The following is a 20,963-nucleotide window of genomic DNA, read 5'->3' on the forward strand; positions in this document are numbered from 1 at the left end:
GAACCAGGAATAAATAGTAAATATAAACAAACCAATCACAAGCACTGAAATTGAGACTGTGATTAAAAATCTTCCAACAGACAAGAGCCCAGGGGCTTCCCTGGTGGCGCAGTTGTTGAGACTCCACCTGCCAATGCAGGGGACAAGTGTTTGTGCCCCAGTCTGGGAGAATCCCACATGCTGTGGAGCAGCTGGGCCCGTGAGCCATGGCTGCTGAGCCTGTGCATCCAGAGCCTGTGCTCCACAACGGGAGAGGCCACAACTGTGAGACGCTCACATGCCACAAAAAAAAAAAAAGCCCAGGACCAGACAGCTTCACAGGCAAATTCTATCAAACATTTAGAGAAGAGCTAACACCTATCCTTCTCAAACTCTTCCAAAATATAGCAGAGGGAGGAACACTTCCAAACTCCTTCTATGAGGCCACCATCAACCTGATACCAAAACCAGACAAAGATATCACAAAGAAAGAAAACTATAGGCCAATATTACTGATGAACATAGATGCAAAAATCCTCAGCACAGTACTAGAAAACAGAATCCAACAGCACATTAAAAGGAACATACACCGTGAACAAATAGGGTTTATCACAGGAATGTAAGGATTATTCAATATACACAAATCAATCAATGTGATAAACCACATTAACCAATTGAAGGAGAAAAAACATATGATCATGTCAATAGATGCAGAAAAAGCTTTCACAAAATTCAACACCCTGTCATGATAAAGCCCTCCAGAAAGTAGGCATAGAGGGAAGTTACCTCAATATAATAAAGGCCATATATAAAACACCAAGAGGCAACATCATTCTCAACGGTGAAAAACTGAAACCATTTCCTCTAAGATCAGGAACAAGAAAAAGTTGCCCACTCTCACCACTAATCATCAACAGTTTTGGAAGGTTTAGCGACAGCAATCAGAGAAGAAAAAGAAATAAAATGAATCCAAATTAGAAAAGAAGAAGTAAATTTGTCACTGTTTGCAGATGACTTGATACTATACATAAAGAATCCCTAAGATGCTATCAGAAAACTACTAGAGCTAATCAATGAATTTGGTAAAATAGCAGGATACAAAATTAATGCACAGAAATCTATTGCATGCCTATTCACTAATGATGAAAATCTGAAATAGAAATTAAGAAAACTCTCCCATCTACCATTGGAACAAAAAGAATAAAATACATAGGAGTAAATATACCTAAGGGGACAAAACACCTGTATGCAGAAAACTGTAAGACACTGATGTAAGAAATTAAAATGATACAAACAGATGGAGAGATGTACCATGTTCTTGGATTGGAAGAATCAACATTGTGAAAATGACTGTACTACCCAAAGCAATCTACAGATTCAATGCAATCCCTATCAAACTACCAATGGCATTTTTTAAAGAACCAAAAGAAAAAATTCCCCAATTTGCATGGAAACACAAAAGACCCCAAATAGCCAAAGCAATCTTGAGAAAGAAAAATGGAGCTGGAGGAATCAGGCTCCCTGACTTCAAACTATACTACAAAGCTACAGTAATCAAGACAGTATGGTACTGGCACACAAACAGAAATATTGATCACGGGAACAGGATAGAAAGCCCAGAGATAAACCCATGCACATATGGTTACTTTATTTTTGAAAAAGGAGGCAAGTACCTACAATGGAGAAATGACAGCCTCTTCAATAAATGGTGTTGGGAAAAATGGACAACTACATAGAAAATAATGAAATTAGAACACTCCCTAACACCGTACACAAAATTAAACTCAAAATGGATGAAAGACCTAAATGTAAGACCAGACACTATCAAACTCTTAGAGGAAAACATAGGCAGAACACTCTATGACATAAATCACAGCAAGATCCTTTTTGACCCACCTCCTAGAGAAACGGAACTAAAAACAAAAAGAAACAAATGGGACCCAATGGAACCTAAAAGCTTTGCTCAGCAAAGGAAAACATAAACAAGACAAAAAGACAACCCTCAGAATGCTAGAAAATATTTGCAAATGAAGCAACTTAGAAAGATTAATCTCCAAAATATACAAGCAACTCAATAACGAAAAAACAACAACCCAATCCAAAAATGGGCAGAAGTAAATAGACATTTCTCCATAGAAGATATATAGATTGCCAACAAACACATGAAAGGATGCTCCACATCACTAGTCATTAGAGAAATGCAAATCAAAACTACAATGAGGTATCACCTCACACAAGTCAGAATGGCCATCATCAAAAAATCTGCAGCGGCTTCCCTGGTGGCACAGTGGTTGAGGGTGTGCCTGCTAATGCAGGGGACATGGGTTCATGCCCCAGTCCGAGAAGACCCCAAATGCCACGGAGTGGCTGGGCCCGTGAGCCATGGTCGCTGAGCCTTTGCGTCCAGAGCCTGTGCTCCGCAATGGGAAAGACTACAACAGTGAGAGGCCCACATACCGCAAAAAAAATAAAAATAAACATAAAATTAAAAATAAATAACAAAATAAATCTGCAAACAATAAATGCTGGAGAGGGTGTGGAGAAAAGGGTGCCCTCTTGCACTGTTGGTGGGAATGTAAATTGATACAGCCACTATGGAGAACAGCATGGAGGCTCCTTAAAATCTAAAAATAGTACTACCACATGACCCAGCAATCCCACTAGTGGGCATATACCCTGAGAAAACCATAATTCAAAAAGAGTCATGTACCACAATGTTCATTGCAGCTCTATTTACAATAGCCAGGACATGGAAGCAACCTAAGTATCCATCAACAGATGAATAGATAAAGAAGATGTGGCACATATATACAATGGAATATTACTCAGCCATAAAATGAAAAGAAATTGAGTTATTTGTAGTGAGGTGGATGGACCTAGAGCCTGTCATACAGAGTGAAGTTAAGTCAGAAAGAGAATAACAAATACTGTATGCTAACACATATATATGGAATCTAAAAAAAACAAAAAACAAATGGTTCTGAAGAACCTAGTGGCAGGACAGGAATAAAGACACAGTTTTAGAGAATCGACTTGAGGATGTGGGGAGGGGGAACTGTAAGCTAGGATGAAGTGATAGAGTGGCATGGACATATATACACTACCAAATGTAAAATAGATAGCTAGTGGGAAACAGCCACATAGCACAGGGAGATCAGCTCAGTGTTTTTTGACCACTTGGATGGGTGGGATAGGGAGGGTGGGAGGGAGACACAAGAGGGAGGAGATATGAGGATATATATATATGTATAGCTGATTCGCTTTGTTATAAAGCAGAAACTAACACACCATTGTAAAGCAGTTATACTCCAATAAATATGTTAAAAATAATGATAATAATTAAATGTTTCCAATATTGTGATTTCTTTTTCTCCCAAATTCCCAATGCTAGACTCCATTCCAGGCATCTAGAGCTTCTCTGAGGGTCTAAATTCATGATGAAATAATAATTTATAACTTATATTAATATGTGATATATAAGCTTATTTATAACACTATTATAAGTATTATTAGTGATAACAGTAAACCAGTAAACCACAATTAAGTTGGCACTTAAAATATTAGTCATTCTATTGAGCATTCTTAGTCATATTCACTAAGTGTCATCTTCCTTGCTAAATGTCATGATTTATCTGTATTAAGATACAGCTCAGAAATAAGAGCTTTCAAATCAAACTATTAAAAGCAGTGGGAAATTAGGAATCTAGGCTAAATACCTTAACTAGTTTCAAGCACCCAGAAGTCAGGATCTAGGAGAAACAGATAAAACTAGAACACAACGGTAGATTAGAAGTGATCTGCTGCAGAGATAGTCAGAAGTAAAAGGTATGGGAATTATAATAAACAGCTGAGGAAGCTACATGCAATTCACTGAAGTGGTTTGGGATAAAGGGTAGTTAATGATCGAATCAGAATTCAAGAAGCCAGGGTGGAATTTTTTTGGAAATATAGAAAATAAATTTGGGTTGGGGAAAATACTATTATAGTCATGGTGTAGAGTGGGTTTAGACACTCAGAAAAGGTTAGATTTTAGGTGTTGGCAAAAAAAAAAAAAATGAACCACAGTATGATGGATTCACCCAACTCCTCTGGATTGTGTCAATTAAGCTACTCAATTTAGCTTCATTCTAAAATAGGGACATATGCAGTCTCCCAGGGCAACAGAAATAAAAACAAAAGTAAACAAATGGGTCCTAATCAAACTTAAAAGTTTTTGCACAGCAAGGCAGGCATAAAAATACAGGGCTTCCCTGGTGGCACAGTGGTTAAAAATCCACCTGCCAATGCAGGGGACACAGGTTCCAGCCCTGGTCCAGGAAGATCCCACTTGCCACGGAGCAACTAAGCCCGTGCTCCACAATTACTGAGCCTGTGCTCTAGAGCCTGTGAGCCACAGCTACTGAAGCCCACGTGCCTAGAGCCCGTGCTCCGTAACAAGAAAAACCACCACAATGAGAATTTGGTGCACTGCAACGAAGCATAGTCCCTACTCACCGCAACTAGAGAAAGCCTGCCCACAGCAACAAAGACCCAGCACAGCCAAAAATAAATAAAATAAAATAAATAATTTTTTTAAAAAAATTGAAAAGAAAAACAAAGACAACATATGGAATGGGAGAAAATATTTGCAAATGATGGGACAGACAAGAACTTAATTTCCAAAGTATACAAACAGCTCATACAACTCAACAATAAAAAAAAATCCAATCAAAAAATGGGCAGAAGACCTTAATAGACATTTCTCCAAAGAAGACATACAGATGCCCAGTAGGCACATGAAAAGATGCTCAACATCACTAATTATTAGAGAAATGCAAATCAAAACTACAGTGAGGTACCACCTCCCATGATCAGAATGGCCATCATTGAAAAGTCTAAAAATAACAAATGCTGGAGAAGATGTGGAGTAAAGGGAACCCTCCCACACTGTTGGTGGGAATGTACGTTGGTGCAGCCACTATGGAAAATGCTGTGGAAGTTCCTCAGAAAACTAAAAATAGAATTATCATATGATCCAGCAATCTCACTCCTGGGCATATACCTGGACAAAACTATAATTCAAAAAGATACATGCACCCCTATGTTCAGAGCAGCACTTTTCACAATAGCCAAGTCATGGAAACAACCAAAATGTACTAGTGATTATCATACTAAGTGAAGTAAGTCAGAAAGTGAAAGACATACCATATTATATCACTTAAATGTGGAATCTAAAATATGGCACAAATGAACCTATCTACAAAAGAGAAACATACTCACAGACATAGAGAACAGATTTGTGGTTGGCAAGGGGGAGGGGGATGGGGGAGGGAAGGACTGGGAGTGTAGGATTAGCAGATGTAAACTACTGTATATAGGATGGATAAACAACATGGTCTTACTGTATAGCACAGGGAACTATATTCAAATCCTCTGATAAAACATAATGGAAAAGAATATAAAAAGGAGAATGTATGTGTATAACTGAGTCACTTTGCTGTACAGCAGAGATTGGCACAACATTGTAAATCAACTATACTTCAATTTAAAAAATTAAATTTAAAAATAAATAAAATAGGGACCTATGGAGGTAGTCTATACAAGTTAATACTCTGTAGTGCTGGGAAACTATAAGCATGTTGACCTGGTGGCCCATGGTGGAACATGGTAGTAAGAGGCAAGTAAATAGTCCTGTGATCTTTGGGGTGGGTGGCAGCTGGCAGTGGGAGTGGTGGGTGGAGGGTGGAAGAACAGCTTCTTCAAGCTGATGTCTGTAGTCTCATACCTGCAGATCATTTCCTCCTCTGATTTACTACCACAGATAGTGAATTTCATCAATTATAAGTCAACTCTTACTAATTTCAGCAGCAGAAGACCCCCTTTTACAGCCCCCTATGTAATTGAGTATCAGGTTGCTTTAAAGCAAAGATAAATTTAATGATGCTTCCCAAAGATTTTTCTTAGTCATTATTGCTTACTTGCTAACACTTTTGAGTTTTAATTCTTTTTCTTTTCTTTTAAATTTATCACTTGATGGAAACAATTGGGAGGTGTGGATATTTTTCAACAGTGGGAGCCTTTATTATCTTTTAAGTAGATAAAATTATCCTTTCTTCCCCATAGTGCAAAGTGGAATGGGCTATTACTACCATCCCAGCAAATTAAATTACTTTAAAAAAGGAAAATAAATAGATTGTGAAAATGTTTAGCCAAAGGAGTTCTCCAGCTGACTGAACATTTATGGGCACTTCGCCATCAAGGCAAGGTAAATTCACCCTCCAAGCAGCTATTTAAAAAACATGTGTATAATGATAGCTGTTAAACCTACCTAACAGAATTACACCTAACTTTAGACAAAAGAGTAGAATATATACATAGCCAAATTGATGATAACTAAAAGGATGACAGAATAATCACCAATGAGAATATGAATAGGACCAAGTGAAGAAGCTTAAATTGGTGAGACAAAATAATTAGCAGTAATGAATTGAACTTAAGAAAAACTTAATTGGAAAGGTAGAAAAAAGAAGGTACACCTATGTGCACATGTATGTCAACTTCTGATTGGGAAGTAATCAACTTTGTTTTGAGCCAGGCAGGTGTGGGAAATTAGTTAAATCATACTGTGTACTCCCTGTTGGGCCTACTTCTTTAAAGGAAAGCCTTCTAAATTTAAAAAGAAGCAGTGTTGTCAACCGTAGTTGCACATTTGAATCACCTGAGGTGTTTTGTTGTTTTTTGTTGTTGTTTTGTTTGTTTGTTTTTTAATAGGCCATACCCTAGAAATTCAGATTTAGTTGACCTGGGGTAGGGATGAGACATAAGTATTTTTTGTTGTTGTTTTTTGGGTTTTTTTTGGCGATACGCGGGCCTCTCACTGTTGTGGCCTCTCCCGTTGCAGAGCACAGGCTCTGGACGCGCAGGCTCAGCAGCCACGGCTCATGGGCCCAGCCACTCGGTGGCATGTGGGATCTTCTCAGACCGGGGCACGAACCCATGTCCCCATCATTGGCAGGCGGACTCTCAACCACTGCGCCACCAGGGAAGCCCGAGACATAAGTATTTAAAAATCATCACAGACGTCTAAGTTGCAGCCAGGCCTGAGAACTACTGCTTTAAGTGCAGTACTTTTTGGCTTCCATTAAGGGTGGATTGGGCTGATTGTTTTGTTTCTCAGCAACAGCTGAGAAAGCAGCTTGTAGCAATGCCCTGCTGTCCCCATATTCCAGAGGTATGGTAAGTCTCACTGCTTAACATAACTTTGGGATGCTTCATTTGCAACACTTCATTTGCAGTGTTGGCCTGAGAGATGCGGACAATGTCTGAAGAGACTAAGGGTGTGGAATCCATTCTGTACAAGGGCAAGCTGTGGGTAAGTTGGGTAGATTGCTAAATTTTTTAAAAGAGTAGCTTTTTGTTATACACCACTTGGGAAGTAGGTTCTCAATGGCACTTAGGAAGCCATGTGCCATGGCAACATGTTATATGCTTACTCTATATTGAAGCTACATGTGGTACCAGGCTTTCTCTTGGTGACTTCATAAACATTTGTTCTTTGAATCAGGAACCACTTGATAAGCATCTTATTCTTTCTTCTTTCCTTCCTTGTCATTGTTCATACACCTCCAGTATTGCATTTTACCACAAGTGATGTTACATTGTAAATCTGCTCACATTTGTCTTCCATATTAGGCTATAGATTCCTTAAGATCATGGATACCTGTAGTCATTCTCATACCTTTAGGTCTCAGCACAATGTCAGGCATACAAATTTTTGTAGAGAGAAATGTTTGTGTGTTATCCTACATCTCTTTTATATTCAAAGCTGAGAATGGATGACAGACAGTGGAAAAAGAGAAAGGAAAGGGAGGAGTTCACCGTTTCTGAGACAAACCTCTTCCAAATAAAACCCAATTCTCTAACTAATACTTCTCATAAATTCATACATTCTTTTACCATATATTTATTGGAATATTCTAGCAGAAAGCATCAAACGAATCAGAAAAGCTCTCTGACAGCATTGGGGGAAAACAGTACAGTACAGAAACAAAATATAATCATGGATATTTAACATTTTGATAAATGCTGTGACGGGAAAAAAACAACAACAACAGGGAATTGAAACAAGGTATGGCTTACGTATGTGAATAGGGATGGGATGGCACTTTAGACAAAGTGATTGGAGAAGGTCCCTCTAGAAACATGACGTTTAAACTGTGCCTCAAGAGATTAGCATAATTTCACTGAAAAGAGTTGGAAGAAGAATATCCCAGGCAAAGGGTATGGTGAGTACAAAGACCCAGATATGGACAAAGGCTTGGTGAGATTGAGAAATTAAAAAGGCTTTTTAACTTTCTCACAAAGCAAAACAAAACAAAAACCTATTTATAATTAGATGACTTGTGAACCTAACCTCTTTTACAAAATCACCAAAGTTCTTTTGGGCTTTGCATTATAAACCATCATACACCTAGGTGCATGTTCACTGCCTTAAGAGTGTTGCTTAAGGTCTTCACTAAAGGGTTATTGGGCGTTTATTCTTCCCGAGCATGTTTGCTCTAAATGACTTGAATGGTGACTTCAGAACTCCCACCTGGAGGTTTAAGTCTGACTTCTAAGTACCAAGGTTGTGTGAGTCCAGCTCTTTGCCTGGATCAGCTGAGAGCTTTGCTGTTAAGTGGAAGACCTGGATCTTCACAAGGAAACCTGCAATGCCCGCTGGCTGGGACACTTTTCTCCCTCTGCTTTCTTGATTTGGGTTATTCAATATAAAACACAGGGAAGTGGAATTGGGTTTGCCTCATTCTATCAGTTCTGAATAAGCTCCTTGAGTAAAATACCCTTATTTTATTCTTCTTCAGATACCTTGCAGATACTTACTGCAATGCGTAGTATACAGTAAATTGATCACTACCTGAATAGCTTTTACTTTTTTAATGGTTGAAAAAAACAGAAGAGTAGAAATGTTTTGTGACACCTGAAAACTATATCAAATTCACATTTCAATGTTCATAAATCAATTTTATTGAAATAGAGCCATGGTCACTCATTTACATTTTGTCAAAGCCTATGTACTCTCATGCTATCATGGCAGAGTTGACTATTTACGACAGAGACTATATGGGTTACAAGCCTTACTTACTACTGGCCTTTCACAGAAAATGTTTGCCAACTTCTGTGACAAGTAATTTTCATGTAAATGAATGAATACATAAATAAATGAACTATAATAGCAAATTTACTTTTTATGTAATTATTCCTCAAAAGTACTCCATGGCAGAGATCCAGGCATTAATCTCGGTCTTAACACATTTTATTAAAAAATATGAGACCAGTATGACTTGTGCATCACTCTCCTGTGCTAGTCTAAAATTCAACCAGAATAAAAACTTTGTGTTTTCTAAATGGGCTTCTCCGATTTTTGTAAGTAAACATACATCACCATGCTTCTTTTTCATGAGGATCAGCCAGTCCCCCAAGAAGTTCTATTTAAACTCTCTTACTCATCTCAGGTTGCTCATCTCATTCTATCAAGTATGTGTATGTTCTTCTGGGGTTTTCTTCCTTCTGCTTTTGTCATTTGGTTCTAACCTTTTACCCTGTGATATGCAATTCTGGTCTGAAAAGATACATGACTGCAAGAAATTCAATCACCTTCCTTATTTGTGAATTTCATTTTATTTTATCTTTACATTTTTAAACATATTCTAGCTTTTACTGAATACTCACTGCACTATTTGTATTGGTTATTTGGGAGGATCACAAAGTGAGTATATCTTCAAATACAGAACAGGTCATGTTTGGATGAGATACACTCTTGTATAAAGCAAGTTACAGACACTATTAATGATTTAACAAAAAAACTATACAAAATACATACTACAAAATTTCATATGGAAACTAGAAATAAGCTACTCTGAACAGTGTGGAGAAACTGAAAGTGAACTTGGAAGGAAAATGGCTCTAATGCCTGTTGCTTGCACCTTCCTAGTATTGGCATTCCTGCTGCCTTTTATTTATTTCCTTTTCCAAATTTCTGAGAAAGGATTACAAAGTAAATCTTAAATTGAATGTGTTTCATGAGCTGATAAGTTTTGTTTTTCTTTTTGTTTGTTTTCTTTTGTATAGTTTTGTTTTCAAATTTTGGGAAGTAGATTCAGATTCAAGTTGTGTTATAGAAAATACTTGTCTTTTGCACATCATTGTATATTGTTGAAACTTCCATATATTTTTTAGGGGGAAAATGTGGGTTTTGATATTTTATTGTCTCTATTTTTTACTTAAGTGTTTTGGAAGCAAATTTATATAGATTTCACTTAAATAGTATGTTCATTTTCATTGCACTATTGGGGAGACCTTACTTTTTCAAATTCAGGGGCCAGAGCTACAGGAGGAAAGACTTTAGATGTTAATATTAGCTAATTAACCCAGCTCATTAGTCCAAAACCTCACTGAATGCTGGGAGTGCTGCTAATGTAATAAATTTCCCTGTTAATGAAGTCAAAGTGAACTTCAAAGAATGGCTAGTACTCATTCATTAACTTAATCAACTCTCTGGACACCTCACAAACATGGCATCCTGGTAGGAGAGCAATAAAGATATAAGTAGATGTTCTGTTCTGTTTTCCCAGCACTGACTTACAAGTTAAAATTTGGACAACCATGAGTGCACAAATAGTACACATTCCCACCTTTAATAAGACCAGAACAAGATAAACAAATGCTACCATGTAAATTTTGTCAGAACTTAAGTTTGAAATGGTCCAAAGAGTCCAGTCAATATAAAAAGTCAACATGCAGTGTGTCTAGCATTGTGCAGTTTATGTGCCAGAGTTGCTGTACACACTTTAGCCTGTAAACAAAATGGAAGTGCGGCAGTTATTAATTTGCAACATTATCATTTTTTTCCTTTAAAGTTTTTCTAAAACAAAGGTCATACATTTGAGTGTAGTTAACAAATATTAATAGATTATTTTACATTTTTCACATTTATGACTTATTTTAATCTTTAAAACAAAGTAGCGGAAAGATAAGATTTTTATTGTTCTTTCATTCAATCAATATGTGAATACTTACTACATACCTAATCAGTGTCTAGATGATGAAGTTCAGTAAGAATGCATTTAAAATTATTTTTATTTTTATTCATTTTTAGCAAATCTTGCCCTTTAATCCTTTGATTTATCATCTTCTCTTGAGTTCTTCAATCTTTCTTGTTTCTGGAGATTCTTCACTGTTATAGTTACTGCTTAGGGAGGAAGGTCTTTGTGTGTGTGTATAGATTTTGATTAATTAGTGAATTAGTTGAAGTTTGTAGGTCACAGAGAGAGAGAGGAGCTATTGGTGAAGGCAGCTAAACAACAAGAAATAAAACAGCAGGCAGAGTTTTGTTTCACTTTTGTCACTTGAAAAACTCACCATTTTCTAAAATAGAAGGTGGATTTTCTGGTTCAGGCACACCCTTGCTTGACTTCACATCCCACACTGTGAATCTGGGAGTGACGGCTTTTTCTCTTTTTGCATCTCTCCCTGGTTTTACTCCTGGCCAAGGAATTGTTCAAAATCCTGAGTTTTCTTCCTTCCTTACTGTCCTGGACACTCAAAGCTGGTGAGTGTCTCATAGTTTTGCAAAGGACCTTTCCCCAGCCCAAACTAGCTTTCCTCCAGTTGCACTGAATTATATGCTAGTAAAGTTTTCTTTTGATCCATTCTCCTATCTTGCAGGAATTTCTAAGAGTCTTTGATATGATGATAGAAAAACACACAAACATCTCTATTTTTTTAATGTCATGTGATATTAAAATTTTACTTTTTAATTAGAAGAAACTAAATGCTTAGATAAACAGTGTTTTCTAATGAAGAAGCAAGCTTGTATTTAAAAAAAATGAATAAGAATGTTTCATTGTAGAATGGGATTAAAAACGTCATTTGATAAAACTATTTTGGTTCATTACTTATCGTGTCTCTTTTCTTTTATATTATAAATGTCTTTAGATATTCAAAACCCAAGAAGGTAAAATTTATGAAAAGGTAATTGTTAATTCTCTCAATTGAGACATGAAGGATGGAATCAGGTTTGTAGGAACTATTAATTTTACAGCTCAGTCAGATGCTCATAACCTCCTCTGGGATTTTTGCTCTTTGGCTTATGTGCCTGTGATGAGCTTCTCTGGGCTGTAGGGGGTGCTAGCTAGTCTAAGATGCCCCAGTTGCTCCACAAGCCTTCCATCCTTCAGTAGTCTAACCTGGGCTTGTTCTCATGGTGGTGGTGAGCCTGGCCAGGATCCTAAATGCCTTGCAACCCAAACAGTGTTGCTGCCACTTTTCTATTTCCCAAAGAAAGTTACAAGGACAGCCAGTATTAAAGGCAAAGAGAAATAGGCTCTAATTTCTTGATGAAAGGAGCTACTAAGAACTGTGGTCATTTATGGAATCTACTATGTCTGGAACATGTACAGCTTTGGAGCTGTCGTAGTCATGTAGGAGAAACTGATAGGACATGAAGATAACTTGCAGAGATTATAAGGCATGGTTGACTGAGAGGACCCTGGTAACATTTGTGTTCCTAGTTTCAGTTGTTCCTGAGACCTAGTGGTAACCTTGAACTTCCTTCAGTGTTGCTGTTAAATCATTTCTTGTGTCTATGCGTCAATTGTCTCCATTTTACCTAACTAACTTAAATGAGTTGAGGTTTTATTGGCTTGTATCAAAATCCTGCAAAACACCTGTACCCAAACTTATTTACATTTTCTTATTCCTTGTCCATTCTTGTCTAATACTAATATAGTAAGAAGAATAAAGGCTAAGTTATATATTCATTTAGCTATTGCCCTTCATTTTTCAATTTTTTTCTAATAAACCAAGTGTCCATCTTCATTGGGCTACTCAACTATATTTAATTCCTCATTCAGATTTGTAGGATAGTACTTTTTAGATGGTCTGAGTAGTTAGGCACTACACTTTCATTCTAAAAATTAGAGACCAAATGTCATTTAGGAAATTGAAAATCAACTTTTTATGACTTCAATTGAAAGAACTCATACTGAAATGTGAACAATGTTCATGAAAAGTTAATAAATAAAACTAATGATAGTGCATAGTAATTTTAGAATGATCAGGCTATTAAACTACTTATAACTAATGCTAATACCTTTGAGAAAAGAGGGTAATGATATTGGAATTTTATGTTCAAAACAAAACTGAACTTCAAAAGCCTTTCATGATCACATATATCAAGAGTCCACATTGCTCTCACATTCACTATCTAGAGACATTCATTTCTCACTTTAAATATAATTATTATGGATGTAAAACTCTGGGATTTGAAGCAATTTTCAGACTTTTGAAATGCCACATATCCCTCTATAATTTTGCTCTTTCTCCAAAGATTTAAAAATATCCCCTTTTCCTCTTCCCTCTTTGAATATCTAACACTATGGGCCACTGTAATTGAGACAAGTGTGTCCTTTTATATTCCCTTCAGTATGTTTGAAGAAAAACATATTCTAGGCAAAAGGTAAATAATGTTTTTAGAAAACCGTCACACAGACTAAAGATGTTAAGCTTCTGAATGCACAAAGTAGGAATGAAAGCCCCTGTTAATGAGCTACTCTGTGACCCTTCATGTCCTTGCATCTCTCTGAATAGAAACAAAAGACAGGGCACAGTTTCCAGGAAAGACAGTATCAAAGTTGAGTAAAATTTGGGTAAGAATATGCCTTTTCAGTATATTCTTCTTTCTTGAGAACCAGGGAGTACTTTCAGAGTTATCTGAAATTTATAGAGGTAAAGGAGGTATCATTATTGTCCCCTCTTTCAGTGGATTCACAGGAAACTTGGGATAATTAAAGAGACTTATACTTAGTGATAATGATGTTTCCTCCCCTTTGTAACCTACCTCAAATTTAGTTATGAAATATGTCTCTATAGAAGTTTATATTTCTCTATAAAAGTTTAAATGCAATTGAGTTGAAATATTCATATTCTTGAGAGAAACAAACAGAATTTTAGAATATTTCCCCCAATGAGTTCCCTTCATTCCACATACCACACCCAGTATCCGTAAATAAAGTGCACCTTCCAAGGCAGTCAATGAGCAGTCAAGCATGTGAATGAGGCCGTATTTAAGCAACGTTGTTGTGCTGTGCTACAGAGTGAAGTCCATCAGAGAGCTGATGGAACACAGGGACCATTTGGAAAAGCTCTATGAACACATTTACAAAAATACCAAATACACATTAAGAGGAATTTAAGCATACTTTGTTTTGACTGCTGGAAACAACGATACACACAGGGACCCGGGTGGTTAATGTACTGTACATTATTATTATGAAGTACAAAACCTCAGTCTCACAGTTCCTCAGAAACCACAAAGTGAGCTGATTACACAGTGCCTACAGAATAGACTTTAAATGTAAAGGAGCAAACATCGCAGATACTCTTTCAGAGCTTGCCAATTCACTTGGCTTTTGAAGTCTTGCTATCGGGCTTCTGTGCAGGATAGCTTTACAATATTTTTCACCCTGCTAGAGGTTTTAAGCTTGTCTCAAAAACAATAAAGAATATGGCAGAAGCCCTTGTTCATTGACATAAAAATAAACTGGTACAACTGTAACAGCAAAATGAATTTTCTGAGTTCAGAAGTGATGCAATATGTAAACCTAAGCATCTGAAATTAATGGAAGTCCCTTGACACGTTTGAAGACAAATACCACAGTATCTTAGATATGGGATTGCTCTTTCCTATTATAGTTCAACTTTAGGGATTTTATTTTATACTGGAAATTCAACCATGTTCACAAATGAGCTAATGGTTTTCATCCGTAGATTAACCTGGTTTTCAGAAGGGTCTTTAAGACCCTGTCTTATTCTCACATTCTCTGATCATACATGTTTGTAGATTCAAGTGTCTTCTCACTGCAATGACTGGAGAAAGACTATACCTGAGGATACAAGATGGTGAACAAAATCACAATCCATGCTTAATGTTTATTTTGATGTCTTTTGGTATTTGGTTAATTTGAAGATAATGAGTCATTCCTCTAAATGAAAGTGTGCAAAAAATGTTCTATACCCAGTGAATGTTGCTGTCATTGGAAATGATTTGGTGAAAGTTTTTTTATATTTTCAAGTAATACTATTTCACCTATCAACAACAGCAGCAAAAGTAAGAGTGGACTATGTAACTCGTAAGGAGGTCTTCTTTTTTTTTTTTTAAATGTTTATTTATTTTATTTATTTATTTTTGGCTGTGTTGGGTCTTCGTTGCTGCTCATGGGCCCCCTCCAGCTGCGGCGAGCAGAGGCCACTCCTCACCGCGGTGCGTGGGCCTCTCACCACGGTGGTCTCCCTTGTTGCAGAGCACGGGCTCCAGGCGTGCAGGCTTCAGCAGTTGTAGCACGCGGGCTCAGCAGCTGAGGCTCATGTGCTCCAGAGCGCAGGCTCAGCAGCTGTGGTACACGGGCCCAGCTGCTCTGCGACACGTGGGATCATCCCGGATCAGGGCTTGAAACTGCGACCCCTGCATTGGCAGGTGGGCCCTCAACCACTGCGCCACCAGGGAAGCCCAAGGAGGTCTTCTTCATAAAATTCTTCCTGCTGAAATGTCAGAATAATATGATATGATTTCTACTCTTTTTCAGAGTTTTGGTGACCCATGACACCAATCACAGATATCTCAACCTATCCAACACACTTCAAAATCCAATGAGGTTTCCTAAAATAGAAGTTGCTGACAAACAGGCCTATATGAGTAAGAAGAAGAAAAAAAAACAAAAAAATCTATTGATTTGGGGAAGACCTAACTTTATTTTTGGAAATTTGGCCATGTTGTCTTATAATTTGTTCCTTGCTTCCACTATGAGCAGAGAAATTAATGTCTAATGTCTAAAAAATATCTGTATAAATCCCAACTTTGACCTAGTATGTATTTCTTTCAGATTTTTTTGAGAATGGAATTGTATATTCAGGTTATATCAAAATATAAAGAAGTTAACTCTTCCTCAATATTTCTTAAAAGACTTGCTGAAAATAGTGTTTGCTTTTAATTAGAAGTAAATGTGCCCCATCATAGAAACAAAGCAATATATATTAGTTTAATTTTCTCATTCATTGAGAAAAACAGTGAATTATGAGTTAGGAAAAAAAGAATAATTTAAAGCAGGATGGAAATTTATTCAGGCTATTGCTAATCATACTATAATCTGTAATCTGAATATGTTTTCTGATTATTTTTAAAAATCATCTTTTATTGTGATTCCCAATTTTTAAAAAAAATCACAGTATGATTCAGTAGACACATACTCATATGTACACACAAATGTGAAACAAAACTTTTATGAAACAACTTACCTTTACTCATATGACATACTCTGATACTTTCTATTCTAATTCTATTTTTTAAATGTTTATCTGGATTCACTGAATTGATTTAATAACTCACTAATGAGTTGTGATTTGCCATAGAAAACATTGCTTTGATCTATATCTTTAAAAATGTGAGGAGGTGACTTTTATCTTAATAAGTATAGAGGTGTTAAAAACATATTTCTCATACAAACATACAGTGAATTTGTGTCAAAATTTTATTCAACACATTAATGAGGATATCAGGATGAAAACACAAGACCTAGTTTAAAGAGCATTTAAGGTATTTATATAGTAATTGGAGGAATGAATTCTGAAAATAAGGTTGCTAAGTGAGATATGACTAGTTAACTTCCTACAGAACAATTAAGCCACAGTTAACAACTTATCAATTTCTGCAGTTTAACCTACAGAAAGAGCCAGATATAGTCGAGTCAGGAGACAGACAACCTATCAGGGATTTTCACAAAGAATTTTATAAAGTAGTGCTAAGTAAATACAGAATTTTTGCTAAGTTCATGCAAAGGCTAAAAGACAGTGTCATAGTATAACATAGACAGCAACTTCAGGAAATACTGCCACTCTTACCACCTATAGAATTAAGGAACTAAAGGAAGATGTTAAATCTTCATCATTAAAAATCAAACACTTGGAGGAAGAGCTTTGTGGAAATGAACCTCATATTTCCCTGGTGCTAGAGTCTCTGTGGGGGACATGATGAGATCAAATGTTGGAAATGCAAATGTTGAAAAGATTACAAACCAGAATCACCTGCTGTTATGGAAGGGTACTGCTGCAGCCAGAATGAAGAAGTGTTGTTGGGGTAAATATCTGGAGCAGGAAAAAGCAGGGAGGAAGCCCACCATAGGAGCAGTCCTTCTATCTTCTCTAGTCCTGCCATCTCCCTCCAGTGGACCCCACTGGCAAAATCTAACAGGGAGCAGCAGGTCAAACAGAAATGTGGTACGCAAAGCCCCTGCCCAGAATCATAAAGCCAACTACAGAACTGGGGCTGGAGCCAAGAGACAATGGTTTACGTCACCCCTACCTCTAACCTTACAGGACAGTGAAGGGTTTGCCATTTTATCATTTGTGGACTGTTATCAAGAGTCATATTGGATCTAGTGAGTTATGAGAAATGCTGTAGCATGAAAGCAAGAATTAAGCAATCATCATTTTCCTTTTTCTAGTTTTGAGACATTTTTCTTTATCAGAAATTTGTGGTATAATTAAAAGCTGTACAGAGAATGAAAATTACTATAATTTTAACATTTTCAGCATTTCCTATTAAAGATATTTCTATAGACCATTATTCAGGTTTATTATTCTAACATTAGACACATTTTAGCTTATTAGCTTAAAATCAACAACATTACTATTATGAATGCAAAGATGTGCCCACTTTCATGATTCTAGAGTACTTTTGTTCAGAAATTATAGAATTGTTAGTAATAATCTGTGAGAAACTGTAATTTAAAAAAAAGTTAAATAAAATTTATATATGCCCACAATAAAGATTTCAATGATTTATAAAGATATTTTTGAAAGTAAAAAAATCTATCTATATGTTCACAGTTTTATTCACACAAAATGGATCCTACTCTACATTCTTTACAACTTAAGTTTTTAACTTAATATCATGTCTTACCGTATTACACAGGTTGATATTCCCCAATCTTTGTATTATCTGCATTCAAATGTACATGTACATAATATATGTTAAAATTGTTTAACATAACCTAATTATGTTAAATTTTGATGGGAATTTAGGTTGTTTCTAACTTTCTGCTATGTTGATAGATGATAAATGTTGGATGGACAGATGATAGGACACACACTGAAAAGTCTTCATATATGATTTCATATACAAGGTATATATACGCTTTGTACATAAAATGATATATAATGGACAAAACAATACCGAGTTACATACTAACAAGCGTTATTTTGTTTAATGTTTATTAATAGTTGGATCAGCAATTGATGACTTAAAACACCATGAAAGAGAACAAAATACAATCCTATGAGTGTCATCTTCTCATCCAAAGCATTTTTATAATAAGTATCTTTCTTTCTCATAACCAGATCCTACACCACGTGAAGCCCTTGCCATATTATAGCTACGACCAGCCAGTGATCAGGTACTGCCAGGCTCACCAGCCACTCCATGTCAACAAGGGCTACGAAGCAATGTCTCTCGAGCCGGACGAACCTCCCAGCCTGGAGCTCGGGCCCGACCACAACTTCATCGCCACCATAGCCAGGTCTGCAGCCCCAGCCATTTACCTTGAGAGAATAACAAACTAACTTTAAAGGCAACTAACTCCTCACTGGGGAACTCGACGCGGGGAAGGAGGGACTTCATTTTAAAGGAGAATGGGTGTCCAAATCACGCAACCCAGCTCGCTCATCGTTCCTAAGACATTTATGACATAGACGAAAGGAAACAAACAAACGAAAAACTGCTTAAGGAGGGCAGTGGATGCACCTGCAGCATAACCAGGAGAACTACAGAATTCTCTTTGCTTTAAAACATACAAACAGAAATGTTCCTGGATGTAAATAGTAAAAGTGTCAAGTTCTTATAAAAATAGATTTCACCTTAGCTACCTATAGGTTTGTTTGTATATTTTGCTTTTTCTACACTGCATGGTTCCTGGGCTGGAGAACCACAGGGGGTGGGGGGTGGGGTGGGGGGGAGCTTCAAACCAGGTGTGGGTGGGAAGTTGGGGAAACAATACAGTTTTCCTTGTTAGGTGTGTGTAACAGATTATTAAAATTGCTTTCATTTCATTTTTCTTTTAAAAATGTCATTTGTTCATGTTTGGTTTGTTTTATTTTATTTTTTTCCTGGTCAAGCAATTCTGTTTCCAATTCTCAACATGAGTGTTCAAACTTATGTTGTACCAAAAGAAGATTTGGTGTACCACAGACGACAAAGAAATAAAGTTGACCACAAAGTTTGACAAAGCCACTGGAATCAAAATCTAGGCAAATGATCCTTCAAGGCACATTGTATACAAAGTGAGTTTTGATTTTTTTTTTTTTCCTACTGGCAGTCCTCACTGTGAGCTTTCACTATGTGAGAAGTGAATAAAAAGACATGTGAAGATCTCCAAATGAGAAGACAATCCGAAATATTCTCACCTGGACTAGGGGTATAGGAAGAACAAAGGCCATGTGGTCAATGAATGAAACTGCCAAGCTACAAATTTCTAAACACAAGATAATGTGTAACCTTGGTTTTTAAATTATCAATTAACTTTTGTGTAATTTTTATCAATAAAAGAAAAAAATGTTGGAAAAGTAAACATATTATTTTGCAGTTGGTACACCACAGCCCACCTAATGTTGAGTGCTTTGTCTCTATATTATAGAATCTTTCTAGTCTATATCAGAGTAATTTAAGAAGAATATGTTGGTATCTATTAAGTGCCTTCTGTATGTTCCACCCTCAGGTAAGGTAGTCCTGAAAAACAGAAGTATGAGATATCTTATGCACTAACTGGATTCATAATTACTTCTGGAGACATGATGTAACTCAAATAGAATTAAATAACAATATGAGAAAAAAGTAAGTGTCCTTGAAAGGGTTAGAGGTTGAATGATCTTCTAGGAGAGCAAGAACTGTGTGGAAATTGATTACTAATCTGAAAAAAGCATAGTGATCACCCATTTTTTTTAACAAAGGAAATATCTATGCACACATCAGTTGAACCATTTTTACTTGATTTCCTTGGTTCTGTGATGCTATATCTCATCAATTCTCTGATTCACTATGGATGTTATCCTGATCTAACCACTGGGCTGATTTGATATTTTTAAAACAAATTGAAACTATATAGTCTCTGTCATCCTTTATTAAGTGAGATTTTGCATTCTAAATGGTGCTAGTATGTGGTGGTACTAGTGGGTTTTCTGAAGAACTAAATAGATAGCTGGCATCCATTTAATTCCAAATTCTTCTAAAATAATAATAAAAGAGCTTTGTCAATTACTTTCACATCAAAGTAAGCAAGCATAGAGTATAAGAATTTTTTTTCTCAAAGTCATTCTTACTATGATTTTAAATTAGATATGAAGTTAAATTCTATCTTAATTGATTAAAAAATTATGTCATATTAAAGAAAATTAAATCAAAGGAAGTTTTTCACATTGGAACACAGGCTGTTTTTCTCAGATTCTTGTAACCTTCCTGTTTACATTTATAAATTTGGATTATATTATATCTGGCCATGTTTCCTAACTATTCAAGTAGAATGAATTGACTATGAGCTTAAAAATTAAAGATAGTTCTTTGGCATTTTGATTTTTTAATTTAATAATTATTTAACAGATTTGTAGCAGAACATTTTGGAGCGCCTGCCCAAATTACAAGGATTCTCTTAACGCTTCCAACCTTCTCCATTTATCCAACATCACCCATATATCCCATCTGCCACCCCACCCCTGCCTGAGGTGATTTACTAGAGGTCATACCTGAAAAATCTTGACCAAATTTGGCTTAAATCAACAATTTATTCTGTTTATTTATTTCTGTTTCTTGTAAACAAAAGAGAGTTCTAAATTGATAATATTCTTCATGTTATTTAAAACTGCCATATTTGACCAACTGTTTCCTCAAGTCTAATGTGGAATAC

At 36.3% G+C, this 20,963-nt stretch overlaps 1 protein-coding gene across 3 annotated transcripts in view; it reads left to right on the plus strand.

Annotated features, from left to right (window-relative positions):
• LRRTM4 (leucine rich repeat transmembrane neuronal 4) overlaps nt 1–19,618 on the plus strand; it is an 855,380-nt gene extending 835,762 nt beyond the window's left edge. For 2 of the 3 annotated variants that reach the window (XM_029232211.1, XM_029232209.1), the window contains one exon: nt 18,409–19,618. In XM_029232211.1, coding sequence (XP_029088044.1) covers nt 18,409–18,630 — 222 coding nt within the window. In that variant the 3' untranslated portion in view covers nt 18,631–19,618. The remainder of the gene's footprint in view (nt 1–18,408) is intronic. The other variant, XM_029232210.1, reaches the window with a different exon arrangement.
• The last annotated feature ends 1,345 nt before the right edge of the window (nt 19,619–20,963 follow it).

The sequence above is a fragment of the Monodon monoceros genome, unplaced genomic scaffold, assembly GCF_005190385.1.
Source record: "Monodon monoceros isolate NGI ecotype Baffin Bay Population unplaced genomic scaffold, NGI_Narwhal_1 Super_Scaffold_19, whole genome shotgun sequence".
NCBI classification, from domain to species: Eukaryota; Metazoa; Chordata; class Mammalia; order Artiodactyla; family Monodontidae; genus Monodon; species Monodon monoceros.